The 24,872-nt window shown below is 46.1% G+C and overlaps 1 protein-coding gene across 5 annotated transcripts in view; it reads right to left on the bottom strand.

Moving 5' to 3' along the window:
• Nucleotides 1-9,941: 9,941 nt before the first annotated feature.
• LOC121286956 (myosin-7-like) overlaps nucleotides 9,942-24,872 on the bottom strand; it is a 92,333-nt gene continuing 77,402 nt past the window's right edge. For all 5 annotated transcript variants that reach the window (XM_041204300.1, XM_041204304.1, XM_041204302.1 and 2 more), the window contains 11 exons: nucleotides 23,766-24,115; nucleotides 22,194-22,318; nucleotides 19,483-19,598; nucleotides 18,897-19,089; nucleotides 18,465-18,668; nucleotides 18,243-18,368; nucleotides 17,405-17,575; nucleotides 15,988-16,092; nucleotides 14,552-14,647; nucleotides 14,341-14,469; nucleotides 9,942-10,053 (listed from right to left, as the gene is read on the bottom strand). In XM_041204300.1, the coding sequence (XP_041060234.1) occupies nucleotides 10,042-10,053; nucleotides 14,341-14,469; nucleotides 14,552-14,647; nucleotides 15,988-16,092; nucleotides 17,405-17,575; nucleotides 18,243-18,368; nucleotides 18,465-18,668; nucleotides 18,897-19,089; nucleotides 19,483-19,598; nucleotides 22,194-22,318; nucleotides 23,766-24,115 (1,627 nt within the window). In that variant the 3' untranslated portion in view covers nucleotides 9,942-10,041. The remainder of the gene's footprint in view (nucleotides 10,054-14,340; nucleotides 14,470-14,551; nucleotides 14,648-15,987; nucleotides 16,093-17,404; nucleotides 17,576-18,242; nucleotides 18,369-18,464; nucleotides 18,669-18,896; nucleotides 19,090-19,482; nucleotides 19,599-22,193; nucleotides 22,319-23,765; nucleotides 24,116-24,872) is intronic.

Genomic DNA, 24,872 nt, shown 5'->3' with positions numbered 1-24,872 from the left:
TGATCTCCTGGACGAGGTGCTCAACTCCCTCAGCAGCCAGCAGGGAATAATTTTTCATTGAATTTCTGGAAATCAGTTGTTGGTGGTTATGGTTTGCATGTTGTGGCTGGTTGTGGTCATGTTGACAGTGGGGAACGGAGTAATGTACTTAAGCCCGCTTACCTGTTTAAAACAAAGTGTAGTGCAATGCCAGCACTTGTGTGGAGTTTATCTTTATAAGCTCGAAGTAAAGATGATTTAATGTGAAGCTTCACTGCGGATGCCCTGACACTGAATGGAAATTTACTCTGACTTGGACAATGTACTACAGGTACCTCAAAGCAGTGGAGAAGAACCACCAATGATGCTTTTGCAAGATCCTCAATCTGGTGACAAGAAAGGCAGCAGCCTCTCCCAAGCCAGCAGGTTAAACATCTGGGTGCTAATCACACAAAACCATCACTGCCAGCATCTTGTTTGTATGCCTGACCCCAGACTCCTGAAGTAACTGCTGTACTTGAAACTCAGTCGCGACAATGGGGAGGTGATGGTGTAGTGGTATTGCTGCTGGACTAGTAATCCAGAGACCCAGGATAATGCTCTGGGGACCCAGGTTCAAATCCCACCAAGGTAGTAGTAGAATTCAATAAAAATTTGGAATTAAAAGTCTAGTGATGGCCAACTAATCATTGTTGTAAAAACCTATCTGGTTCATTAATGTCTGTTAGGGAAGAAAATCTGCTGTCCTTACCTGGCCTGGCCTACATGTGACCACACCCTCAGCAACATGGTTGACTCTTAAATGCCCTCTGAACTAGGGGGCAACTAGGGATGGGTAACAAATGCTGGCCCGGCCAGCTCTGCCCACGAATAGGCAGTGGAAACAACCCCATCGATTCATGGAAGTCCCTGGCTTGTGACCAACCAAAATGGAGAAGATTCATTTGGAAAGACACAAGGCACGTCGAGAGACTTTGTCAGAAATGTGAGGAGGTGAAGTCCAGGTGTCAGAGCACACAAACCTCAACAACCCATCTACCCAAACCTTAAATTGCTATCTGCCCAGCCTGTGGCAGAGTCTGCAAATCGCACATTGGACTTATCAGCCATTTCAACCCATTGAACCAGAGCAGAAGCAAGTCATCCTCGATCCCAAGGAACTGCCTAAGAGTAACAAGAAGGACTCTCAAAAGAACATGAGCAAATATAAATGTATTCAGTGTGATGTGATCATGTATGTTCCTCTAAATCAACTTTTGTATTTAGCATTGCAGTTGGTCATTTTGGATGATGTGAAGATATTCTGAAACTTGCCAAGAAGATTCTGTGCTTTTGCAGTCAGTGCCCACTACCTATGCTGAATCCCAGTAATCTATCCAGCTGATTGTTGGCTTTCAGCTCAGATTATCAGTTTAAGTTCCAGTTTCTGATGCAACACAAACTGGACTAGCATTTGGGATTGAATATTTCGGATTTACTTGTTTCGGAGGCAATTAGGGCGGTGGGGGAAGATGTGATGATTCCTGCCCCCACCCATTTTCTGCTCATCCAAGAACGAAAGTAAAATGCTATCTTATCTCTGCTGCTGGAAATCTGAAATAAAGTGTGAGAAATACTCAGGTCAGGCGGCGCCTGTTAAGAGAAGGACAGTTAACATTTCAGGTCTGTGATCTAAATATTTCCAGCATTTTCTATTTTTATTTCACATGTTGCATTTGTATTAGTGTTTAATTCATTGGCACTTCTCTTCCAAGACCACTCACCTTGAAGTTCTCTTGCTCCCTGCAATTTCCATTAGTCTCTTCTCCCTTGTTCACTTTTATGGCTTTCTCCTTTCCTTCTCATGTTTGATCAGGTAGCTGCAAAAAAACTGGCTTTTACAGCCACGTCTCCTTCCTTAGTAACTGTGTCTCTGCCTCCCAAGTTCTTCCAACTGAAATTCCAGCCTCCTTGTTTTGGATCCACCCACAATTACATGTCTCCTAGACATTCAGAATCCCTCGAACCACTGTTCTTGCCTCATCCTAAGATCCATTCAACGTCATGCGCCACATGCACACTCTCGATCTCTCTCGTAAACAGCACTGACTCACCATCTGTGTTCCAGGTTGACAGTTTCATTTTGTCATTCACCACGTTCAGCACTTTTTTTCAACTTCCTTTCAGGTATGAAAGATTGCACGCTATGCCCCTTGATCCTTTCTTCCCCTCACTTCCCTCCGCACCCCATCTTTTCTCTGAATCTCACTCTTTGCCATGTGTTTCACGAAACCCTCCAACCTCCCACCCACCCTATACTGAGCGATCTGTCCTTAAAGGCCTCTGCTTCATTCCTTTACAACCGCATCTCAACAGATTCACTGAGCTCTTCATCATCTTTGTCCCACGGCCACTTGGCCACGAGTCTTCTGTTCAGCTGATCTCATACCTGGTTCAAGTATTCCCACTCCACCAGGACCCCTCCCGGTGACCCCTTACCTTCTCTCAAAATAGACGGAATAGGTCATAAGCCTGAAATGTTAACACTTTTTCTCCCAGTATTTTCTGTTTTTATTACACTTCCCATCTGTTTGCATTTAAACATCATTATCAGAAAAAGAGCCACAGAGTATCTGTAGTTTTGTTTTCTTGTCTCAGTTCATCATCTAGTATTGCTTAATATGAGGTGGTCAGGGTTAAGATAAAAGCAAAAAACTGCGGATGCTGGAAATCCAAAACAAAAATAAAAATACTGGGAAAAACTCAGCTGGTCTGGCAGCATCTGCGGAGAGAAACACAGTTAACGTTTCGAGTCCGTATCACTCTTCAACAGAACTAAGTAAAAATAGAAGAGAGGTGAAATATAAGCTGGTTTAAGGTGGGGGGTGGGACAGGTAGAGCTGGATAGAGGGCCAGTGATAGGTGGAGATAACCAAAAGATATCAGACAAAAGGACAAAGAGGTGTTGAAGGCGGTGATTTAATCTAAGGAATGTGCTAATTAAGGGTAGAAAGCAGGACAGGCAATATACAGAGATAAAAACAAAAAAACTGCGGATGCTGGAAATCCAAAACAAAAACAGAATTACCTGGAAAAACTCAGCAGGTCTGGCAGCATCGGCGGAGAAGAAAAGAGTTGACGTTTCGAGTCCTCATGACCCTTCGACAGAACTTGAGTTCGAGTCCAGGAAAGAGCTGAAATATAAGCTGGTTTAAGGTGTGTGTGTGGGGGGCGGAGAGATAGAGAGACAGAGAGGTGGAGGGGGTTGGTGTGGTTGTAGCGACAAACAAGCAGTGATAGAAGCAGAATATCAAAAGATGTCAACAACAATAGTACAATAGAACACATAGGTGTTAAAGATAAAGTTGGTGATATTATCTAAACGAATGTGCTAATTAAGAATGGATGGTAGGGCACTCAAGGTATAGCTCTAGTGGGTTTTTTTTTTTATTTTATATAATGGAAATAGGTGGGAAAAGGAAAATCTTTATAATTTATTGGGAAAAAAAAAAGAGAAGGGGGAAACAGAAAGGGGGTGAGGATGGGGGAGGGGACTCACGACCTAAAGTTGTTGAATTCAATATTCAGTCCGGAAGGCTGTAAAGTCCCTAGTCGGAAGATGAGGTGTTGTTCCTCCAGTTTGCGTTGGGCTTCACTGGAACAATGCAGCAAGCCAAGGACAGACATGTGGGCAAGAGAGCAGGGTGGAGTGTTAAAATGGCAAGCGACAGGGAGGTTTGGGTCATTCTTGCGGACAGACCGCAGGTGTTCTGCAAAGCGGTCGCCCAGTTTACGTTTGGTCTCTCCAATGTAGAGGAGACCACATTGGGAGCAACGAATGCAGTAGACTAAGTTGGGGGAAATGCAAGTGAAATGCTGCTTCACTTGAAAGGAGTGTTTGGGTCCTTGGACGGTGAGGAGAGAGGAAGTGAAGGGGCAGGTGTTGCATCTTTTGCGTGGGCAAGGGGTTGTGCCATAGGAGGGGGTTGAGGAGTAGGGGGTGATGGAGGAGTGGACCAGGGTGTCCCGGAGGGAGCGATCCCTACGGAATGCCGATAAGGGGGGTGAAGGGAAGATGTGTTTGGTAGTGGCATCATGCTGGAGTTGGCGGAAATGGCGGAGGATGATCCTTTGAATGCGGAGGCTGGTGGGGTGATAAGTGAGGACAAGGGGGACCCTATCATGTTTCTGGGAGGGAGGAGAAGGAGTGAGGGCGGATGCGCGGGAGATGGGCCGGACACGGTTGAGGGCCCTGTCAACGACCGTGGGTGGAAAACCTCGGTTAAGGAAGAAGGAGGACATGTCAGAGGAACTGTTTTTGAATGTAGCATCATCGGAACAGATGCGACGGAGGCGAAGGAACTGAGAGAATGGGATGGAGTCCTTACAGGAAGTGGGGTGTGAGGAGCTGTAGTCGAGATAGCTGTGGGTGTCGGTGGGTTTGTAATGGATATTGGTGGACAGTCTATCACCAGAGATTGAGACAGAGAGGTCAAGGAAGGGAAGGGAAGTGTCAGAGATGGACCACGTGAAAATGATGGAGGGGTGGAGATTGGAAGCAAAATTAATAAATTTTTCCAAGTCCTGACGAGAGCATGAAGCAGCACCGAAATAATCATCGATGTACCGGAGAAAGAGTTGTGGAAGGGGGCCGGAGTAGGACTGCAACAAGGAATGTTCCACATACCCCATAAAGAGACAGGCATAGCTGGGGCCCATGCGGGTACCCATAGCCACACCTTTTATTTGGAGGAAGTGAGAGGAGTTGAAGGAGAAATTGTTCAGCGTGAGAACAAGTTCAGCCAGACGGAGGAGAGTAGTGGTGGATGGGGATTGTTCGGGCCTCTGTTCGAGGAAGAAGCTAAGGGCCCTCAGACCATCCTGGTGGGGGATGGAGGTGTAGAGGGATTGGACGTCCATGGTGAAGAGGAAGCGGTAGGGGCCAGGGAACTGGAAATTGTTGATGTGACGTAAGGTGTCAGAGGAATCACGGATGTAGGTGGGAAGGGACTGGACAAGGGGAGAGAGAAGGGAGTCAAGATAACGAGAAATGAGTTCTGTGGGGCAGGAGCAAGCTGAGACGATCGGTCTACCGGGGCAGTTCTGTTTGTGGATTTTGGGTAGGAGATAGAAGCGGGCCGTCCGAGGTTGGGCAACTATCAGGTTGGAAGCTGTGGGAGGGAGATCCCCAGAGGAGATGAGGTCAGTGACAGTCCTGGAAACAATGGCTTGATGTTCAGTGGTGGGGTCATGGTCCAGGGAGAGGTAGGAGGAAGTGTCTGCGAGTTGACGCTCAGCCTCCGCGTGGTAGCGCGGAGGCTGAGCGTCAACTCGCAGACACTTCCTCCTACCTCTCCCTGGACCATGACCCCACCACTGAACATCAAGCCATTGTTTCCAGGACTGTCACTGACCTCATCTCCTCTGGGGATCTCCCTCCCACAGCTTCCAACCTGATAGTTGCCCAACCTCGGACGGCCCGCTTCTATCTCCTACCCAAAATCCACAAACAGAACTGCCCCGGTAGACCGATCGTCTCAGCTTGCTCCTGCCCCACAGAACTCATTTCTTGTTATCTTGACTCCCTTCTCTCTCCCCTTGTCCAGTCCCTTCCCACCTACATCCGTGATTCCTCTGACACCTTACGTCACATCAACAATTTCCAGTTCCCTGGCCCCTACCGCTTCCTCTTCACCATGGACGTCCAATCCCTCTACACCTCCATCCCCCACCAGGATGGTCTGAGGGCCCTTAGCTTCTTCCTCGAACAGAGGCCCGAACAATCCCCATCCACCACTACTCTCCTCCGTCTGGCTGAACTTGTTCTCACGCTGAACAATTTCTCCTTCAACTCCTCTCACTTCCTCCAAATAAAAGGTGTGGCTATGGGTACCCGCATGGGCCCCAGCTATGCCTGTCTCTTTATGGGGTATGTGGAACATTCCTTGTTGCAGTCCTACTCCGGCCCCCTTCCACAACTCTTTCTCCGGTACATCGATGATTATTTCGGTGCTGCTTCATGCTCTCGTCAGGACTTGGAAAAATTTATTAATTTTGCTTCCAATCTCCACCCCTCCATCATTTTCACGTGGTCCATCTCTGACACTTCCCTTCCCTTCCTTGACCTCTCTGTCTCAATCTCTGGTGATAGACTGTCCACCAATATCCATTACAAACCCACCGACACCCACAGCTATCTCGACTACAGCTCCTCACACCCCACTTCCTGTAAGGACTCCATCCCATTCTCTCAGTTCCTTCGCCTCCGTCGCATCTGTTCCGATGATGCTACATTCAAAAACAGTTCCTCTGACATGTCCTCCTTCTTCCTTAACCGAGGTTTTCCACCCACGGTCGTTGACAGGGCCCTCAACCGTGTCCGGCCCATCTCCCGCGCATCCGCCCTCACTCCTTCTCCTCCCTCCCAGAAACATGATAGGGTCCCCCTTGTCCTCACTTATCACCCCACCAGCCTCCGCATTCAAAGGATCATCCTCCGCCATTTCCGCCAACTCCAGCATGATGCCACTACCAAACACATCTTCCCTTCACCCCCCTTATCGGCATTCCGTAGGGATCGCTCCCTCCGGGACACCCTGGTCCACTCCTCCATCACCCCCTACTCCTCAACCCCCTCCTATGGCACAACCCCTTGCCCACGCAAAAGATGCAACACCTGCCCCTTCACTTCCTCTCTCCTCACCGTCCAAGGACCCAAACACTCCTTTCAAGTGAAGCAGCATTTCACTTGCATTTCCCCCAACTTAGTCTACTGCATTCGTTGCTCCCAATGTGGTCTCCTCTACATTGGAGAGACCAAACGTAAACTGGGCGACCGCTTTGCAGAACACCTGCGGTCTGTCCGCAAGAATGACCCAAACCTCCCTGTCGCTTGCCATTTTAACACTCCACCCTGCTCTCTTGCCCACATGTCTGTCCTTGGCTTGCTGCATTGTTCCAGTGAAGCCCAACGCAAACTGGAGGAACAACACCTCATCTTCCGACTAGGGACTTTACAGCCTTCCGGACTGAATATTGAATTCAACAACTTTAGGTCGTGAGTCCCCTCCCCCATCCTCACCCCCTTTCTGTTTCCCCCTTCTCTTTTTTTTTTCCCAATAAATTATAAAGATTTTCCTTTTCCCACCTATTTCCATTATATAAAATAAAAAAAAAAACCCACTAGAGCTATACCTTGAGTGCCCTACCATCCATTCTTAATTAGCACATTCGTTTAGATAATATCACCAACTTTATCTTTAACACCTATGTGTTCTATTGTACTATTGTTGTTGACATCTTTTGATATTCTGCTTCTATCACTGCTTGTTTGTCGCTACAACCACACCAACCCCCTCCACCTCTCTGTCTCTCTATCTCTCCGCCCCCCACACACACACCTTAAACCAGCTTATATTTCAGCTCTTTCCTGGACTCGAACTCAAGTTCTGTCGAAGGGTCATGAGGACTCGAAACGTCAACTCTTTTCTTCTCCGCCGATGCTGCCAGACCTGCTGAGTTTTTCCAGGTAATTCTGTTTTTGTTCAGGCAATATACAGATAGCCCTAGTTGGGGTGGGGTGAAGGAATCGAAATAAGCTAAAAGGTAGAGATAAAACAATGGATGGAAATACATTTAAAAATAATGGAAATAGGTGGGAAAAGAAAAATCTATAAGTTATTGGAACTCATTTCTTGCTATCTTGACTCCATTCTCTCTCCCCTTGTCCAGTCCCTTTTCACCTACCTCCGTGATTCCTCTGACACCCTACATCATATTAACAATTTCCAGTTCCCTGGCCCCAACCACCTCTTCAACATGGACATCCAATCCTTCTACATCTCCATCCCCCACCAGGATGGTCTGATGGCTCTCCGCTTCTTCCTCGAACAGAGGCCTGAACAATCCCCATCCACCACTACTCTCCTTTGTTTGGCTGAACTTGTTCTCACACTGAACAATTTTTCCTTAAACTCCTCTCACTTCGTCCAAATAAAAGGTGTGGCTATAGGTACCCGCTTGGGCCCCAGTTATGCCTGTCTCTTTATGGGGTACGTGGAACATTCCTTGTTCCAGTCCTTCTCCGGCCCCCTCCCACAACTCTTTTTCTCCGGTACATCGATGATTGCTTTGGTGCTGCTTCATGCTCTCGTCTGGACCTGGAAAAATGTATTAATTTTGCTTCCAATTTCCACCCCTCCATCATTTTCACATGGTCCATCTCTGACACTTCCCTTCCCCTCCTTGACCTCTCTGTCTCAATTTCTGGTGATAGACTGTCCACCAATATCCATTACAAGCCACAGCTCCTCACATCCCGCTTCCTGTAAGGACTCCATCCCATTCTTTCAGTCCCTTCGCCTCTGTCGTATCTGTTCTGATGATGCCACTTTCAAAAACAGTTCCTCTGACATGTCTTCCTTCTTCCTTAACCGAGGTTTTCCACCCACGGTCGTTGACAGGGCCGTCAACTGTGTCTGGCCCATCTCCCGTGCATCCGCCCTCACACCTTCTCCTCCCTCCCAGAACCATGATAGGGTCCCCCCCTTGTCCTCACTTATCACCCCACCAGCCTCCGCATTCAAAGGATCATCCTCTGCCATTTCCGCCAACTTCAGCATGATGCCACCACCAAACACATCCTCCCTTCACCCCCCCCGGTGGCATTCCGCAGGGATCATTCCCTCCGGGACACCCTGGTCCACTCCTCTATCACCCCCTACACCTCAACCCCCTCCCATGGCACCTTCCCATGCAACCGCAGTAGGTTCAACACCTGCCCCTTTACTTCTCCTCTCCTCACCGTTCAAGGGCCCGAACACTCCTTTCAAGTGAAGCAGCATTTCACTTGCACTTCCCTCAATTTAGTCTACTGCATTCGCTGCTCCCAATGCGGTTTCCTCTACATTGGAGAGACCAAACGCAGACTGGTTGACCGCTTCACAGAACACCTTCAGTCTGTCTGCAAGCATGACCCAGACCTCCCTGTCGCTTGCCATTTCAACACTCCATCCTGCTCTCATGCCCACATGTCTGTCCTTGGCTTGCTGCATTGTTCCAGTGAAGCTCAACGCAAACTGGAGGAACAGCACCTCATCTTCCAACTAGGCACTTTAAAGCCTTCCGGACTGAATATTGAGTTCAACAGTTTTAGATCATGAACTCTTTCCTCCATCCCCACCCCCTTTCCAATCCCCCTTTTTCCCAATAATTTATATAGATTTTTCTTTTCCCTCCTATTTCCATTATTTTTAAATGTATTTCCATCCATTGTTTTATCTCTACCTTTTAGCCTATTTCGATTCCTTCACCCCACCCCACACCCACTAGGGCTATCTGTACTTTCCCCCCCACCCCACCCCCACTAGGGCTATCTGTACCTTGCTCGTCCTGCTTACTACCCCTTAATTAGCACATTCCTTAGATAATATCACCACCTTCAACACCTCTTTGTCTTTTTGTCTATGACATCTTTTGGTTATCTCCACCTATCACTGGCCCTCTATCCAGCTCTACTTGTCCCACCCCTCCTTACACCAGCTTATATTTCACCTCTCTTCTATTTTTACTTAGTTCTGTTGAAGAGTGATAAGGACTTGAAACGTTAACTGTGTTCCTCTCCGCAGATGCTGCCAGACCAGCTGAGTTTTTCCCAGTATTTTTATTTTTGTTGCAGTTAGAGGGTAGATTGCTAGTTATTTTCTGATTCCTTTTCCAATCTCGTTCTGCACCAACATAAGTGACAACCTCGCCCCCAGTCCATGGAAATGCTCCTTCATCCCAAAGTAATGTGGCTTATTTGTGTGAGCAGCCAATGTCACCGCTCTGCAATATTGTTCATTAATGATTCAATCTGCTCTACCCCAATATTTGAGAATTATTCTGGACTGTGACTATATTGATTATTCACAAAAGGCAGGAAACTGCCAGGAAATTACAATGAAAAAGCTAACTGCTGGAAAAATTAAACCCAGGACAATGAGTTGCATTATAACTTTCTTTATTCACATAGGCTTTGTTGCACTAATGCTACATTGACACAGAAGCAGAAGGGAGCCAATTCAGAATCTTGTGCCCAGTCTTCTACTCTTCATGCTGAAATAGAAAAGGCTCATTAGTAAACATCAAATATGAGCAGAGTCAAGAATAGCAGCCTTCAGAGAGACCGGGGCCTTGGCACAGGCAGGAGGCCTGGCCTGGCATGACTGCAGCTAAAATCAGGAAGCCATTTCTCCATGAACTTGAAGAGGAATCTAGGGATTCCAGTACACATTTAAGTGACAGATGTTTGAAGTATAAGAGAAGTTGATGATGAATCTCTGTGACATTGGTTAGCTCACATATGAATTTTTGATACTCTGTTACATAAAGGAAATTGGAGCTAAGGAAAAGGTCTGATGTTTTACTGGATTTAATCAGGCATGGGAGGAATTGGTAATTAATAACAGCCCTTGTGAAACTGAAAAATCATTGACCTGAAACCTTAAGTCTGTTTCTCTCTCCACTGATGCTGCCTGACCTGAGTGTTTCTGTTTTGTTTCTGCAGGTACTGACGCAGTCCAGGCTTGCGCGCAGCAAGACTGGATAATTTTAAGGCTTGGGCTGATAAGTGGCAAGTAAAGTTTGTGCCATTCGAATGCAGAGCAATGACTATCTCCAATGAGATATAGAATCTTTTAATCCCTTGATGTTTAAAGGCATTACCATCGCTGAATCTTCCTCCAACATCCTGGGAGCCACCAGAAGTTTAACTGGACTAGCCATATAAATATTTTATTGCCTTTATTGGAATGGGGAGTTGAGTATAAAAGTAGGGAAGTCTTACTACAGCTGTGTGAGATTGGCATGATCATACCTGGCGTATTGTGTACAATTTTGATCTCCTTGCTTAAGCATATATTTGCTGATTCCTGGGATATGAGAGTTGTCTTATGAGGTAAAGTTGTGTCTATACTCATTGGAGTTTAGGGGAATGAGAAATGATGATCTTGAAACATGCAAGATTCTGAGGGGGGTTGACAGGGTGGGTGCAGAGGGGATGTTTCACCTCATGGGGGAATCCAGAACTAGGACATGCAGTTTCAAAATAAGGCGTCTCCCTTTTAAGACTGTGATGAGAAGGAATTTCTTCTCTTGAGGGTTGTTAGTCTTTGAAATTCTCTTCCCCAATGAGCAGCGGAGGCTGGTTCATCGAATATATTCAAGGCTGAGTTAGTTTTTTTCTGACTGACAAAAGAGTCAAGGGTTATGTGGGAACAGACAGGAAAGTGGAGTTAAAGCCACAGTCGGATCAACCATGATCTTTTTGAATGGCAAGGCAGGATCAGTAGGCCGAATGCCCTACTCCTGTCCCTATTTCTTATGATCTTATACTGTGGCTACAAGAGCAGTTCAGATGCTGTAAATTTTGCAGCAAGTATATCATCACCTGACTCCCCAAAGCCTGTCCACTATCTACAAGGTACAAGTCAGGAGTGTGATGGAATACTCCCCATTTGCCTGGATGAGTGCAGCTCCAACAACGCGCAAGAAACTTGACACCATTTCAGTACAAAGCAGCCCATCAGTACCACATCCACCACCATAAACATTCACTCCCTCCACCACCAACACACAATAGTAGCAGTGTGTACCATCTACAAGATGCACTGCAGGAATTCACCAAGGCTCCTTAGACAGCACCTTCCAAACCCACGACCTCTACCACCTAGAAGGATAAGGGCAGCAGATGCATGGGAACACCACTACCGCAAGGTCCCCTCCAAGCCACTCACTGCCCTGACTTGGAAATATATTGCTGTTCTTTCACTGTCGCTGGGACTGGTACTCCCTCCCGAACACCACTGTGGGTGTACCTACGCCACATGGACTGCAGCGGTTTAAGAAGGCATCCTCACCGGCAATTGGGATGGGCAATAAATGCTTGCCTAGCCAGCGACACCCACATCCCATTTACAAATTTTTTTTAAGAAAGCCCTAATGGGAGAGATAATAAATGAATACTTCCCATCAGTATTCAGCAAAGAGAAGGACTTAGCGGTCGATTTGTTTAGGAAGAGTGTGTAGATATCCTGGATCATGTTCAGCTCAAAAAAGAGGGAGTGCTAGGCGTATTGAAGAATATTAAGGTGGATAAGTCCTCAGGGCCAGATAGGATCTGTCCCAGATCACTGAGGAAGGCAAGGGAGGAGATTGCTGGGGCCTTGACAGAAATTTTTGTATCCTCACTGGCTACGGGTGAGGTCCCAGAGGACTGGAGAAGGCCAATATTGTTCCATTGTTTAAGAAGGGTAGCAGGGATAATCCAGGAAATTACAGGCTGGTGAGCCTTACGTCAATGGTAGGGAAATTATTGGAGAAGATTCTTCGTGACAGGATTTACTACCATTTGGAAGCAAATGGGCATATTAGTGAGAGGCAGCATGGTTTTGTGAAGGGGAGGTCGTGTCTCACTAACTTGATCAAGTTTTTCGAGGAAGTGACAAAGATGATCGATAATGGAAGGGCAGTGGATGTTATGTACATGGATTTCAGTAAGGCCTTTGACAAGGTCCCTCATGGCAGACTGGTACAGAAGTAAAGTTGCACGGGATCAGAGGTGAGCTGGCAAGATGGATATAGAATTGGCTTGGTCATAGAAGACAGAGGGTTGCAGTGGAAGGGTGCTTTTCTGAATGGAGAGCTGTGACTAGTGGAGTTCCTCAGGGATCAGTGCTGGGACCTTTGCTGTTTGTAGTATACGTAAATGATTTGGAGGAAAATGTAACTGGGCTAATTACTAAGTTTGCAGACAACACAAAGGTTGGAGGAGTTGCAGATAGTGAAGAGGATTGTCAAAGGATACAACAGGATATGGATCGATTGGAGACTCGGGTGGAGAAATGGCAGATGGAGTTTAATCTGGAAAATGCGAGGTAATGCATTTTGGAAGATCCAATACAGGTAGGAATTATACAGTAAATAGCAGAACCCTTAAGTGCATCAATGGGCAGAGGGACCTGGGTGTACAGGTCCACAGGTCACTGAAAGTGGCAACGCAGGTGGATAAGGTAGTCAGGAAGGCATATGGCATGCTTGCCTTCATTGGCAGGGGTATTGAGTATAAAAGCTGGGAAGTCATGCTGCAGCTATATAGAACCTTGCTTAGGCCACACTTGGAATATTGTGTGCAATTCTGGTCACCACATTACCAGAAGGATGTGGAGGCGTTGGAGAGGGTGCAGAGGAGGTTTACCAGGATGCTGCCTGGTCTGGAGGTTATTAGCTATGAGGAGAGGTTGGAGAAACTCGGATTGTTCTCACTAGAGCGACGGAGACTTGGGGGCGACTTGATAGAAGTTTACAAAATTATGAATGGCATGGACAGACTAGATAGAAGCTTTTTCCCAGGGTGGGAGAGTCAATTACTAGGGGACATAGATTTAAGGTGAGAGGAGAAAACTTTAGAGGAGATGTGCGGGGCAAGTTTTTTACGCAGAGGGTAGTGAGTGTCTGGAATTCGCTGCCAGAGGAGGTGGTGGAAGCAGGTACGATAGTGGTGTTTAAGAGGCAGCTTGAGAAATACATGAATCGGATGGGAATAGAGGGATACAGACCCTGGAAGTGCAAATTGTTTTAGTTTGACAGGCAATATGATTGGTGCAGGCTTGGAGGGCCGAAGGGCCTGTTCCTGTGCTGTACTTTTCTTTGTTTTTTGTTTGGATTGAGGAGGCCAGGGAAGGACCTGAAAAGGGAGATGGGGAGAGAGCGGGAGATAGAGGATCAGCCATGATCATATTGCATGACGGAACAGGCTCGAAGGGCCAAATGACCACCTGTTTTCTAAAAGTAGTTTGTGAATTTTAATTGCAGTGTTGCTTCCTGGGAGCCAGTGTAAGTCAGTGAGCATGGTGATAAGTGAACAGGATTTGATGTGTTAGGATATGACAGCCCCCTCTCGTCCTTTTAAGACAATAATCAAAACCTCTCTCTTTGACCAAACTTTTTTCATCACCTGTCCTAATCTCTTATCCTTCAACCTGATATCAATTCCTGTCTGTGAAACGCTTTGGGAGGTTTTGCTACTTTAAGAAGTGTCATATACGTTATAATTTTAACCTTTTGCCTCCTCATTAGCAACCCCCAACAAGTTTATGCAGGTTGGAAGATGGGAGGTTGGCCAAGAGAGTATTGCAATCAAGTGTAGAGGTAGCAAAGTCATGGATGAGGCTTTCAACACCAGATGAACCGAGGTAGGAATAGAGGTGGGTGATGTGGACAACCATATTCTACATTTTGCAATGACTGCAGTAATATCAAGTGATCTAGAAATCTCTGATCTTTCAGTACATCAGGCAAATTAATTCTGTTTGTCTAAAGTGAAGCTGCCTGTCTTTTTCATACCTTAATATCCCTGCTTTTGGCTCTCAGCTTGTTGACCTGAGATTCAGCTATCTCAGCACGTTCCTCAGCATCATTCAGTTCATGCTGCAATGACCTGTACTTGGTTAGGTTTGTGCTGGCGTTTCCTTCCTGTGATGAAACCACACAGTTTTATTTGCTCAGTAAATGGATATTAATGTGACAAACTTTCAGACACACAGGTAATACTCACAGCCTCTTCAGCCTGTCGCTTGTAACTCTTCACTTTCAGTTGCAGCTTATCAATGAGGTCTTGCATACAAATGATGTTCTTCCTGTCCTCCTCACCCTGGGCAGGGAATTAACAGGTTAATACCAGACCTACAATTTCATGGGTGAACTTTCAAAACCTTCAATCCAGTGGCAAAGGAAATGGGGACATGCTTTGATGCCAGTGTCTTAATTTCCACAATCCCCTATTTGCGCTAAGTTACATTGGCCTTAGGTCAAGCAATGCCTCGACTTTTAAAATTCTCATCTTAGTTTTCAAATTCCTCCATGACTTTGCCCCTTTATATCTCTGTAATCTCCTCCAGCCCCACAACCCTCTGAGATCTCTGTGCTCCTCTAATTCTGGCCTCTTGTACAAGTCTGATTTTAATCACTTCATCATTGGCAGCTGTGCCTTCAGTTGCCTGGGCCCTAAGCTCTGGAATTCCCTCACTAAACCTTTCTACTTTGATTTCCTCTTTTAAGACGCCCCTTAAAACTTACCTCTTTGACCAGGTTTTTGGCCATTTCCCCTAATACTCTTTGTGGCTTGGTGACATCTGATTTTTAATGCCCCCCCCCACCCCCCCCACATCCCCTTGAAGCCCCTTGGGATGTTTCATTATGTTAAAGGTGCTAAGTTCTTGTTATGGGGAAGGTTAATGAGCCTTTCACAATGTTCAGCCTCAAAATGAGTGAAATTGTAGCTTTCTCCAGTGGCTGGTGTGAAAGTGGTAAATAACTTGAAATGAAGACACTTCTGATAAAAGAATATGAAAGGGTTCGATAGGATAGATGTGGAGAAGATGTTTCCAAATGTGGGAGGAGCTATCAATATAAAATAGTCCCGCCTAAGTCCAATAGGGAATTCAGGAGAAATTTCCTTATACCTAGACAATGTAGAATTCACTACCACATGGAGTAGTTGAAGTGAATAGTATAGATGCATTTAAGGGAATCTAGATAAGTGCACGAAGGGGTAAGGAATAGAAAGATAAGTTGATAGGATAGGATGCAGTAACCTAATTGCCACCTAGTGATGCCTGCGGGAAGTGCTGCTGATGGCTGTGTTTCTGTCCAAGTTGGGATGTCAGTGGACTTGAGGTCAGGAATGACAGGTGAGTATTATGGAGGTGGGGTAGGAAAGAGTTGATGGTGGTGAGTGAATGCTTTCCTTTCACATGATTGGAGCAGTGACTGAAGCAGATGAATGGGTTGGGGAAGGGATCAAAGAAAATAGCCCCAGAGAGCTGATAAGGCCACGTGTAACCAGGAGTACCACCATTTCTTATGTTCTTAAGGTTGGAATCTGGAGCAATGCAGGTTCCTGCTTGAGGAAATGCAGCAAAGGTCATGACAGGGAGGGTGAAGAATTCTGCATAAGGTGGCACTGTTTTACAAGCTCTCCGAGTAATGTACCTGGTAGGTCAGCTCCTTGATTCTCCGCTCGTACTTTCGAAGGCCTTTCACGGACTCTGCATTTTTCCTTTGCTCAGCCTCCAGCTCAGACTCCAGCTCCCTCACCTGGAAAACAGTGAAGAAAATTGCTCATTGAAGTAGGGTTTTGCTAAAGGGTTTATGCTGCAATTCAGGTCTTGATTTTTTTCAGAGAATGGATTTTAAGAGAAATTTGTGTATTCTCACAAGTTTAAAAATAATTAGAGCCATCTTTAAATGAAGTCAGTCGACCCACTCTATGGGTCATGGTGATGTATTATGTGGAAAAAAAGTTATGTGCATTGAATCGAATCTGATTGGGTATTTTGCCTAATTATTATACTGTGAATTTATAATCGTATCTGATTTTCTCTCACCATGTTTCCTCAGCCTGGCTGAGAATCTGAAGTACAGGAAAGGGATGTGAATCTGTTTCAGATCCTCAAGGGAGAAATGTTGCATCTTCAACCCCATCATTGTACATGTACAATGCAGATTGAAGCAGCCTATTATGGGGTTGATTATGGGGTGACTGCCAAAGACGGAAGCCGGACAGAGTTATAACTCAGGTTGTCTTCAAGGCTGAATTTGTGATGCTATCACCTCTTCAACAAACTGAATATTTGAAACTTCTAAAAAGATTTATTTTCAATTTAGTGATAGATCAGCAGTCATGGTGAGGAAGCTAGACAACATTCTGGACACAGTGAGAGAGATTCACTGGTGCTAGATATCAGCTCATCCTGCCCCAGCATTGGACTCATAATAATCTGCCTGGAAGCAGGACCGGGGCTCACTATTCTTTGCCAGGTGACTATATGAACACATTTTTTTGATCAACCTCAAAAGTTTATACAGCAAATGCTGGAAGTCAAATAAAAGAAAATGCAGGAAATGCTGGGCAGGTCAGGCTGCATCAATGGAGTAAGTGGAACAGTTAACATTTCAGGTCAATGTCTCTTCAATCAATTATTGACTTGAAACATTAATCCTGTTTCTCTCTCCATAGATGCTGGTTCTCCTGCTGAATGTTTCCAGCATTTGTGTTCTAGGAAGATGCTTAAATTCTTTAGTTTCTTTGAAAGCTGTAAGGAGAAGCTCGAATTCCCCCCAGAATCCAAGGGGAAGTCTTGCACTGGCCCTAGCATAGGTTTCACTCCCTCCTCTGATCCCTCCTAATCTAGACAGAATTGCCTGTCTCCTGCAGCCTCCTGCCCCCTAATATCTCAGTCCCACCTGCCAGCTACTGACTCCTGCTGGGATGCAATGGGAGACTTGCCTAGGAGTCTTTGGCCTCAGGACCTCACTCTAGGTGAGATGCTTCCCTGTACCCCCTCCCAAGCTCCAACCATAACTTAGGCTGAACAAACACTGGCCCTCCTTTGTCAATGCAACTCACTCTGCTCTCCAGTTTCTGAATCTGTTTCTTGCCTCCTTTAAGTGCAATCTGTTCAGCTTCATTCAGTCGCAGTTGCAAATCTTTAGTTGTCTGTTCCATGTTCTTTTTCATCCTCTCCAGATGTGCACTGGTGTCCTGTTCCTTTTTCAGTTCCTCTGCCATCATTGCAGCCTGAAAACATTAAACTCAATGATCACAAACAGAATACCAATGATGGGAAAGTATTAATAATTCACAAATTGGAGTTCTCTGACTGTATGATTAATTGAAATCACTCGCTAGGAACTAGGTCCTGGTTGTGTGCTGTTAGTGGCCAGGGTATAGGCCCATTTTAAGCTGATTACAGCCTCACACTCCCAATCACTCACCAGACTGTTCGAGAACTGCACACATTAGAAGACTGGTGGGGGAGAGGAGCCCATACCATGACAACCAGAAACTTGGGAGTGGGTAGCATCTCAGGGAGGTTACAACTCCATCTACCTGCAAATGCTTTCACACATCCTTATGTATACAGACATAGTAATGCAGCCAAGAGGTTGAATTCAAACCTCTTTGTGGCAAAGTGTCATCTTGAATCCAGTAAATCTAGTAACTTATGGCTGCTCCAGAGAGAAAAGAGCAGAGCTACTGTATTATAAAACTGCAACTGGTTTTACTGCTTATCTCTGGTCTATAACATTTCACATGAGGCTCACTTTTCATTACCTTTTGAAGTGAGCAATCACTGGTGAATTGGTGAAGTGCTCTGAGTGCATCAAAACTGGGCAATGAGTTGGTACAGTCACTCATGGCATTAAATAAATAGCATGTACATTTCAGAGGTATCTCGACTTACATCTGTTATTGCCTTCTTAGCTTTATCCTCTGCGTTTCGACATTCCTGCACTGCCTCTTCTACCTCAGTACTCAGAGAATTGATGTCATTCTCCAGCTTCTTTTTCTGATTAATGAGACCTGTATTCTGAACAGATGCAAAAGAATATGATTTATCTTATCCTCATGCAGCAGGGACCTTTTATTATTTACAGTTATGTGTCCACTATCTTTCTGGGTGTACCTGTGAATGCAGCAGGTTCACACGTTCAGTTGCTTCCAGTAATTCCTGCTCAGCTAGTTTCCTGCCTCTCTCCGACTGTTCGAGAACCGCACGCAGCTCCTCAAGTTCTGCCACCATCAGGTTGCTGTGCCGCTCAGCTGCTGCAATTTGTTCCTTGTAATCATCGTTCTGGCGAATGGTTTCATCAAGTTCCAGTTGAATGTCCTACATAAATTGCACTTTGTTTTAGTGTCATTGATGTTTGAGGTTTCCCCGATTGAGAATTTTAAACAACAGGAACTAAATCATCCTACACGTGGTAAAGTTAGAGTTGTAGCTAAAGCTTTTTTTCTACCATTTCACTGCCATGGAATCATGTAGAATTGCTTTTGAAGCTGTGACTTTGTATCCTGATTTCTTTCTGTTCTACACTCACACCCGCCCGTGACTGACCTTATACTGAGCCTGGAGGTTTCGCAACAGTTTCAGTGATTCAGCTGCTTGTCTGTTGGCATGATTCAGCTGCAGTTCCATCTCATTCAGATCTCCCTCCATTTTCTTCTTCAACCTAATAGCTTCATTTCTGGCCTTTGCCTCAGCATCCAGTGCTGCTTGCATCAATTCTATGGTTCGCTGGTGGTTACGCCTGAATGAACATGGCAGATTTAAAATAAATAAACTTGTGTTTATATTACACTTTACATTTAACAAAAAAAAAAAATTCTTTAAAAAAAAAGTGCAGTGATTTTGTTGTGGACCAAACACATCAGGGACCTGGGACTAAGCAGGGGAGTTGGGGGAGCTCAACTACCAGGTGAATGTGTGGAATGAACACTAACAGGAAGGGTATATTGTGCTTGAGTTGTGTCCTGGAGGGAGGAGAATATAGGTAAGGCAGCTGATTTCTGAGCTGGGGAAAGGAAGACATTTCTGATTAATATTTCTTAACTTCTGACTGACAGATCAATTTGCTTTAACTCTTAGAGTTCCAGAAGATGCATAGTGAAGAATAATATAGCAACAAAACCATATAGCTCACCGTAGACTATCAATTTCCTCCTCCTTTTCTGCCAGTTTCCGTTCAATTTCAGCTTTGATCTGTGAGAGCTCAAGTTGGATCCTCAGAGTTTTACTTTCCTCATGTTCAAGGGCACCCTGAGCAAGAATGGAAAGTCTGTCAATCAAGGTTTCTCCTTACATACGAACAAGGAGCAGGAGAAGGGCCATTCAGCCCCTCGAGCCTGCTCCGCCATTTAATAAGACCATGGCTGGTCTGAAAGTAACCTGAAATCTGCATCCCACCTCCCCTGATAACCTATCACCCCCTTGCTTACCAAGAATCTATCCACCTCTGTTGTCTCCATAGTGACACTGTCAACTCTGGTTGCTCATTGCCCAATTCACTGTGATCCTGAGGCAGGAAGTCCTATAGTTCTATATATTGAATTAATGTTTGGAAACATGGGATGTTTTTAGTCAGTCTTTAAACGCTTGCACAGTAAGTTGACTTAAATTAAATTTGATCACACTAAGTGATTGACCATACGTCAAGGTTCTTGCTGTTCTTGAGTTTTGAAATTGATCTTCCTCAACTTTGAACAACTAAGGAAGGGGAGGAACTTTCAGAGCAGGAAATTTGAAATTTCACACCAGCAGAGCCTTCCCTATGATGCACTCTGAAGATAATATTAGATTTACTGTGGGTGAGGGCTGGTTATCACTGAAAGGAAATCATAAATTATGCCCAGGATCGAGCCTACCTCCACTTGACCAGGACTTTGAGCTGATTTTACAGCTGTCGACCATTAGCTGGCTCAGGGTGGGACTTCTGTCCCCAACTAGTTCCAAGAGCTGCTGGCCAATCAAATGGCTGGAAGCTCCCCAGTCCCAGCAGCACCACCAGGAGTGGTGGCCATTGCTGGGACTGCAGTGACGATTGTTGATGATGCTAGATTAGGAGCTAACTTGGGGAGGGTTTCGCTAGCGCCAGTGTGGTAGACCCCATGAAGTGGGGGGTGGTGTGGGGCCACCATCAGAAGGGTAGGGGGAATAAGCGGGACTGGGGAGGACCACAATGGTGGGGGGGGGCCTCTGTTGGACCTCTCCTACTACTGTTAAAATATGAGCAGGGATGGGAAGGGGGCTAGTAAAGGTCTCGATTGGCCCAATAGCGGGTGTGCCAACCATCACCTCTTCTGCCACTGGTAAAATACAAATGGAGCTGAGTAGGCAACAGGCATGGCTGCCCCCACCCCACCCCTCCTTCCATGCCACCCAATTTTATACCGCCACACCCCTCTCCCCCCACTCCAGGGGCTGGGGGGAGGTGGTATAAAATTCCAGCCTAGGCAGAATTATAAAGTACTTTCATCACAGAAACGTGTCATTCATCCCAACCTATATCCATATCACCATATCCTTCTGTGTCTTTTTCCCATATGTGTTTATCCAGCTTCCCCTCAAATACATCTATACTGTTCACCTCAATCACTCCCTGTGGTAGCAAGTTCCACATTCTCATAACTCTCTGCATAAAGAAGTTTCTCCTGAATTCCCTATTGGATTTATTAGTGACCATCTTATAAATATGGTCCCCAGTTCTTGTCTCCGCCCCCAAGTGAATTATCCTCTCTATGTCCACGCTATCAAACCCTTCATACTTTCAAAGAGTTTTATCAAGACAGTCTCAGCCTTCTCTTTTCCCTGTCAAAGGACAAGCACCTGGTGACAGAGTGGAACAACTCCATTTAAAGGTATCCTTTTAGACGATGGAGCAGCAAGCGTGTTGGTGCAGTGTTTCTCTCCACAGATGCTGCCTGACCTGCTGAGCTTTACCAGCATTTTTGTTCATATAAGTGAGGGTCTCCGGGATGTACAGTCAGACCTGAGATCCTGTAGCTTAATGACTCTAATTTTGTGTGGGTTGTGGAGAATCTGACAAGTGTGACATTTCCCCCACTTCAAAAATTTCTTGGATACAAATCCAGGGTAATATAAATTTAAATCTGCTTTTCAGAGGTTTGGTTTGACTAATCATGTCTCAGAATTTTACAAGAATGGAAGACTGATTATAATGAGTGGTAGAAGTGTCTGAAACACAGACACATTTTCAGGACAAGCAGCATCAGCTTCATTCCAGAAACCAGAACATCGTCAAACAAATTGTAACAAATCAATCTTTCATCGCAAGATAGTGCCTTACACAATTATAAGCAGGAGAATTGGCTCTTGTTTCTCACAACTGACCAATCTGTTTACATATTGCTCCCAAAGTCTATAGCTATGTGATTTGGGGCTAGGGTGATATAGTGATATGTCTAAAGCAGCTCCTCTGCTCCTTTCTCCAGACCTCTTTGCACTTCAGTTGCATATAGGAGCCTCCTATTTACAATTTCAAGTTGTCTAACATCTTCATTGTTTTTCTCTCCCTTGGTCTACATCCCTCTAATTTTCACTCAATTGCCTCCTTCAACAGGTTCTTATGATTTAGAATATGGCCAATCCAACCTTGTCTTTTCTGATGATATTCACAAACGGTCGTTCCTCTTCCACCATCTTGAGAACATCTTCACTGCTCTTGTGCTCTCTCCAACTGACTCACTCCATCCCTCCACAGAACCACATTTCACAACTTTTTAGTCTTTGGATGTTCACTTTTCTCAAGGTCCATGTTTCAGCCCTGTACCAGACAAGGTGAACTCCAGATATTTTTCCTTTCATTTCTATTCTCTAGCTCTCACTCGGACCTACCTCAGCTTCCGCCAATGCTCCCTGCACCTCGGTCTTCTCCTGTTCCAGGCTCTTTTTCACTTTCTCCAGTTCATGGATGGTTTTGCTGCCTTCACTGATCTGGTCGGTCAGGTCTGTGATCTCATCTGTCACCAGAAGAAACAGAATTTAAGTTACCACCTCAGAGTCCTGAGCGCGCGACCCAACACTCCAAGTGACACACCACTGAAGGAGTGTTGTAGTGTCAGAGGCACAGTACTGAGGGTGCACTGTACTATCATCTCCGAAAATACAGCTCTCCCTCTGTACTGACCCACCGACAGTGCAGCGCTCTGTCAGCACTGACCCACCGACAGCGCAGCGCTCCGTCAGCACTGACCCACCGACAGCGCAGCGCTCCGTCAGCACTGACCCACCGACAGCGCAGCGCTCCGTCAGCACTGACCCACCGACAGCGCAGCGCTCCGTCAGCACTGACCCACCGACAGCGCAGCGCTCCGGCAGCACTGACCCACCGACAGCGCAGCGCTCCGGCAGCACTGACCCACCGACAGCGCAGCGCTCCGGCAGCACTGACCCACCGACAGCGCAGCGCTCCGGCAGCACTGACCCACCGACAGCGCAGCGCTCTGGCAGCACTGACCCACCGACAGCGCAGCGCTCCGGCAGCACTGACCCACCGACAGCGCAGCGCTCTGGCAGCACTGACCCACCGACAGCGCAGCGCTCCGGCAGCACTGACCCACCGACAGTGCAGCGCTTCCTGTTGCAGTCACAATTTTGTATCTACTTTTCCATTATACATTCCCATATCCACGGTAAAATGACCAACTCAATGTAACTGTCATGCTGTCATCACAGGCTTTTATCACAGGCATTGCACAGAAAATGCTCTGCCCCCACTGGTGTCGAATACCACGGGACCCAAAGACTCCACTTGCTCCCCACATGCACATTGCCATGGTGGAAGGGTGAATGCAGTATTGTGCTTGGTATGTCTGAGCTACAGTAGGTATGTATCAGGTAAGGCAGTGTTTGATGGAGACAGTGCAGAGGGAGCTTTGTATCTAACCCCGTGCTGTACCTGTCCTGGGAGTGTTTGATGGGGACAGTGTAGGGGGAGCTTTACTCTGTATCTTACCCTGTGCTGTACCTGTCCTGGGAGTGTTTGATGGAGACAGTGTAGAGGGAGCTTTACTCTGTATCTAACCCCGTGCTGTACCTGTCCTGGGAGTGTTTGATGGGGACAGTGTAGAGGGAGTTTTACTCTGTATCTAACCCCGTGCTGTACCTGTCCTGGGAGTGTTTGATGGGGACAGTGTAGAGGGAGCTTTACTCTGTATCTAACCCCGTGCTGTACCTGTCCTGGGTGTGTTTGATGGTGACAGTGTTGAGGGAGCTTTACTCTGTATCTAACCCTGTGCTGTACCTGTCCTGGGAGTGTTTGATGGGGACAGTGTAGGGGGAGCTTTACTCTGTATCTAACCCTGTGCTGTACCTGTCTTGGGTGTGTTTGATGGTGACAGTGTTGAGGGAGCTTTACTCTGTATCTAACCCTGTGCTGTACCTGTCCTACGCTGAACTTCAGTATACCTTGAAGATTCTTGTTCTCTCGTTTGAGAGTCTCCAGTTGGTCTAATGACTCTTCATAGGCATTCTTCAGTTTAAAAAGCTCAGTGCTCAGACTACGAGCTTCCTTCTGTGATGTCTCCAGCTCAGCCTGAGCCTCCTCGAACTTCTGCTTCCAGTCAGCGATTGTCTTGTCGAAGTTGCGTTGCTTTTTGTCAAAAGCGAGGGCGGCTGAATTTGCTCTCTCCAGGTCAATGGTCAAATCCTCAATTTCTGTCTGCAGACGATGCTTTGTCTTGTCCAGGGAGGAGCATTTGGCATTCACTGCTTCCACTGCCTCCTCTGCTTCTTGTAGACGGATCGCCAACTTTTTCCTATTACCAGAAAATCAGGCAAATTTGGTTAGTTCCTGTTGCTTATTAAGGGGACACATCATCTACACTGTCCCCATCAAATTGTCCCAGGACAGGTACAGCACGGGGTTAGATACAGAGTAAACCTCCCTCTACACCATCCCCATCGAACACTCCCAGGGCAGGTACAGCACGGGGTTAGATACAGAGTAAAGCTTCCTGTGCACTGTCCCCATCAAACACTCCCAGGACAGGTACAGCACGGGGTTAGATACAGAGTAAGGCTCCCTCTACACTGTCCCCATCAAACACTCCCAGGGCAGGTACAGCAAGAGGTTAGATACAGAGTAAAGCTCCCTCTACACTGTCCCCATCAAACACTCCCTGGACAGGTACAGCACAGGCTTAGGAACAGAGTAAAGCTCCCTCTACAACAGTCTCTACATCTTGAGGTTTAGTCTCTGCTGGGGGGTGCAGTCACACAGTGTAATGGTCAGATCATTTTAACTCTTACACTTTCAACAGGTCCAAAGAAAGCCTCAGATTTTGTTGATTTCAGCTCCTATGGTATGACATTAAGAATAGAAAAATAAATCTACTCAAACAGCATAAATAGCAATGTTATTGGGGAAAGTGCAGAGGTGGTTTAATAGAATAATAACCAGGATGAGGGACTTCAGTTATGTAGAGTGACTATGGAAGCTGGGACTATTCTCCTTCGGGCATAGAAGGTGAAGACTATATTTGATCGAGATGATCAAAATCACGATGGGTTGGA

The sequence above is a fragment of the Carcharodon carcharias genome, chromosome 14 (assembly GCF_017639515.1).
Source record: "Carcharodon carcharias isolate sCarCar2 chromosome 14, sCarCar2.pri, whole genome shotgun sequence".
Taxonomy (NCBI): domain Eukaryota; kingdom Metazoa; phylum Chordata; class Chondrichthyes; order Lamniformes; family Lamnidae; genus Carcharodon; species Carcharodon carcharias.
The sequence above is the reverse complement of the archived record's forward strand: the minus strand, read 5'-3'. Positions and strand labels throughout refer to the sequence as shown.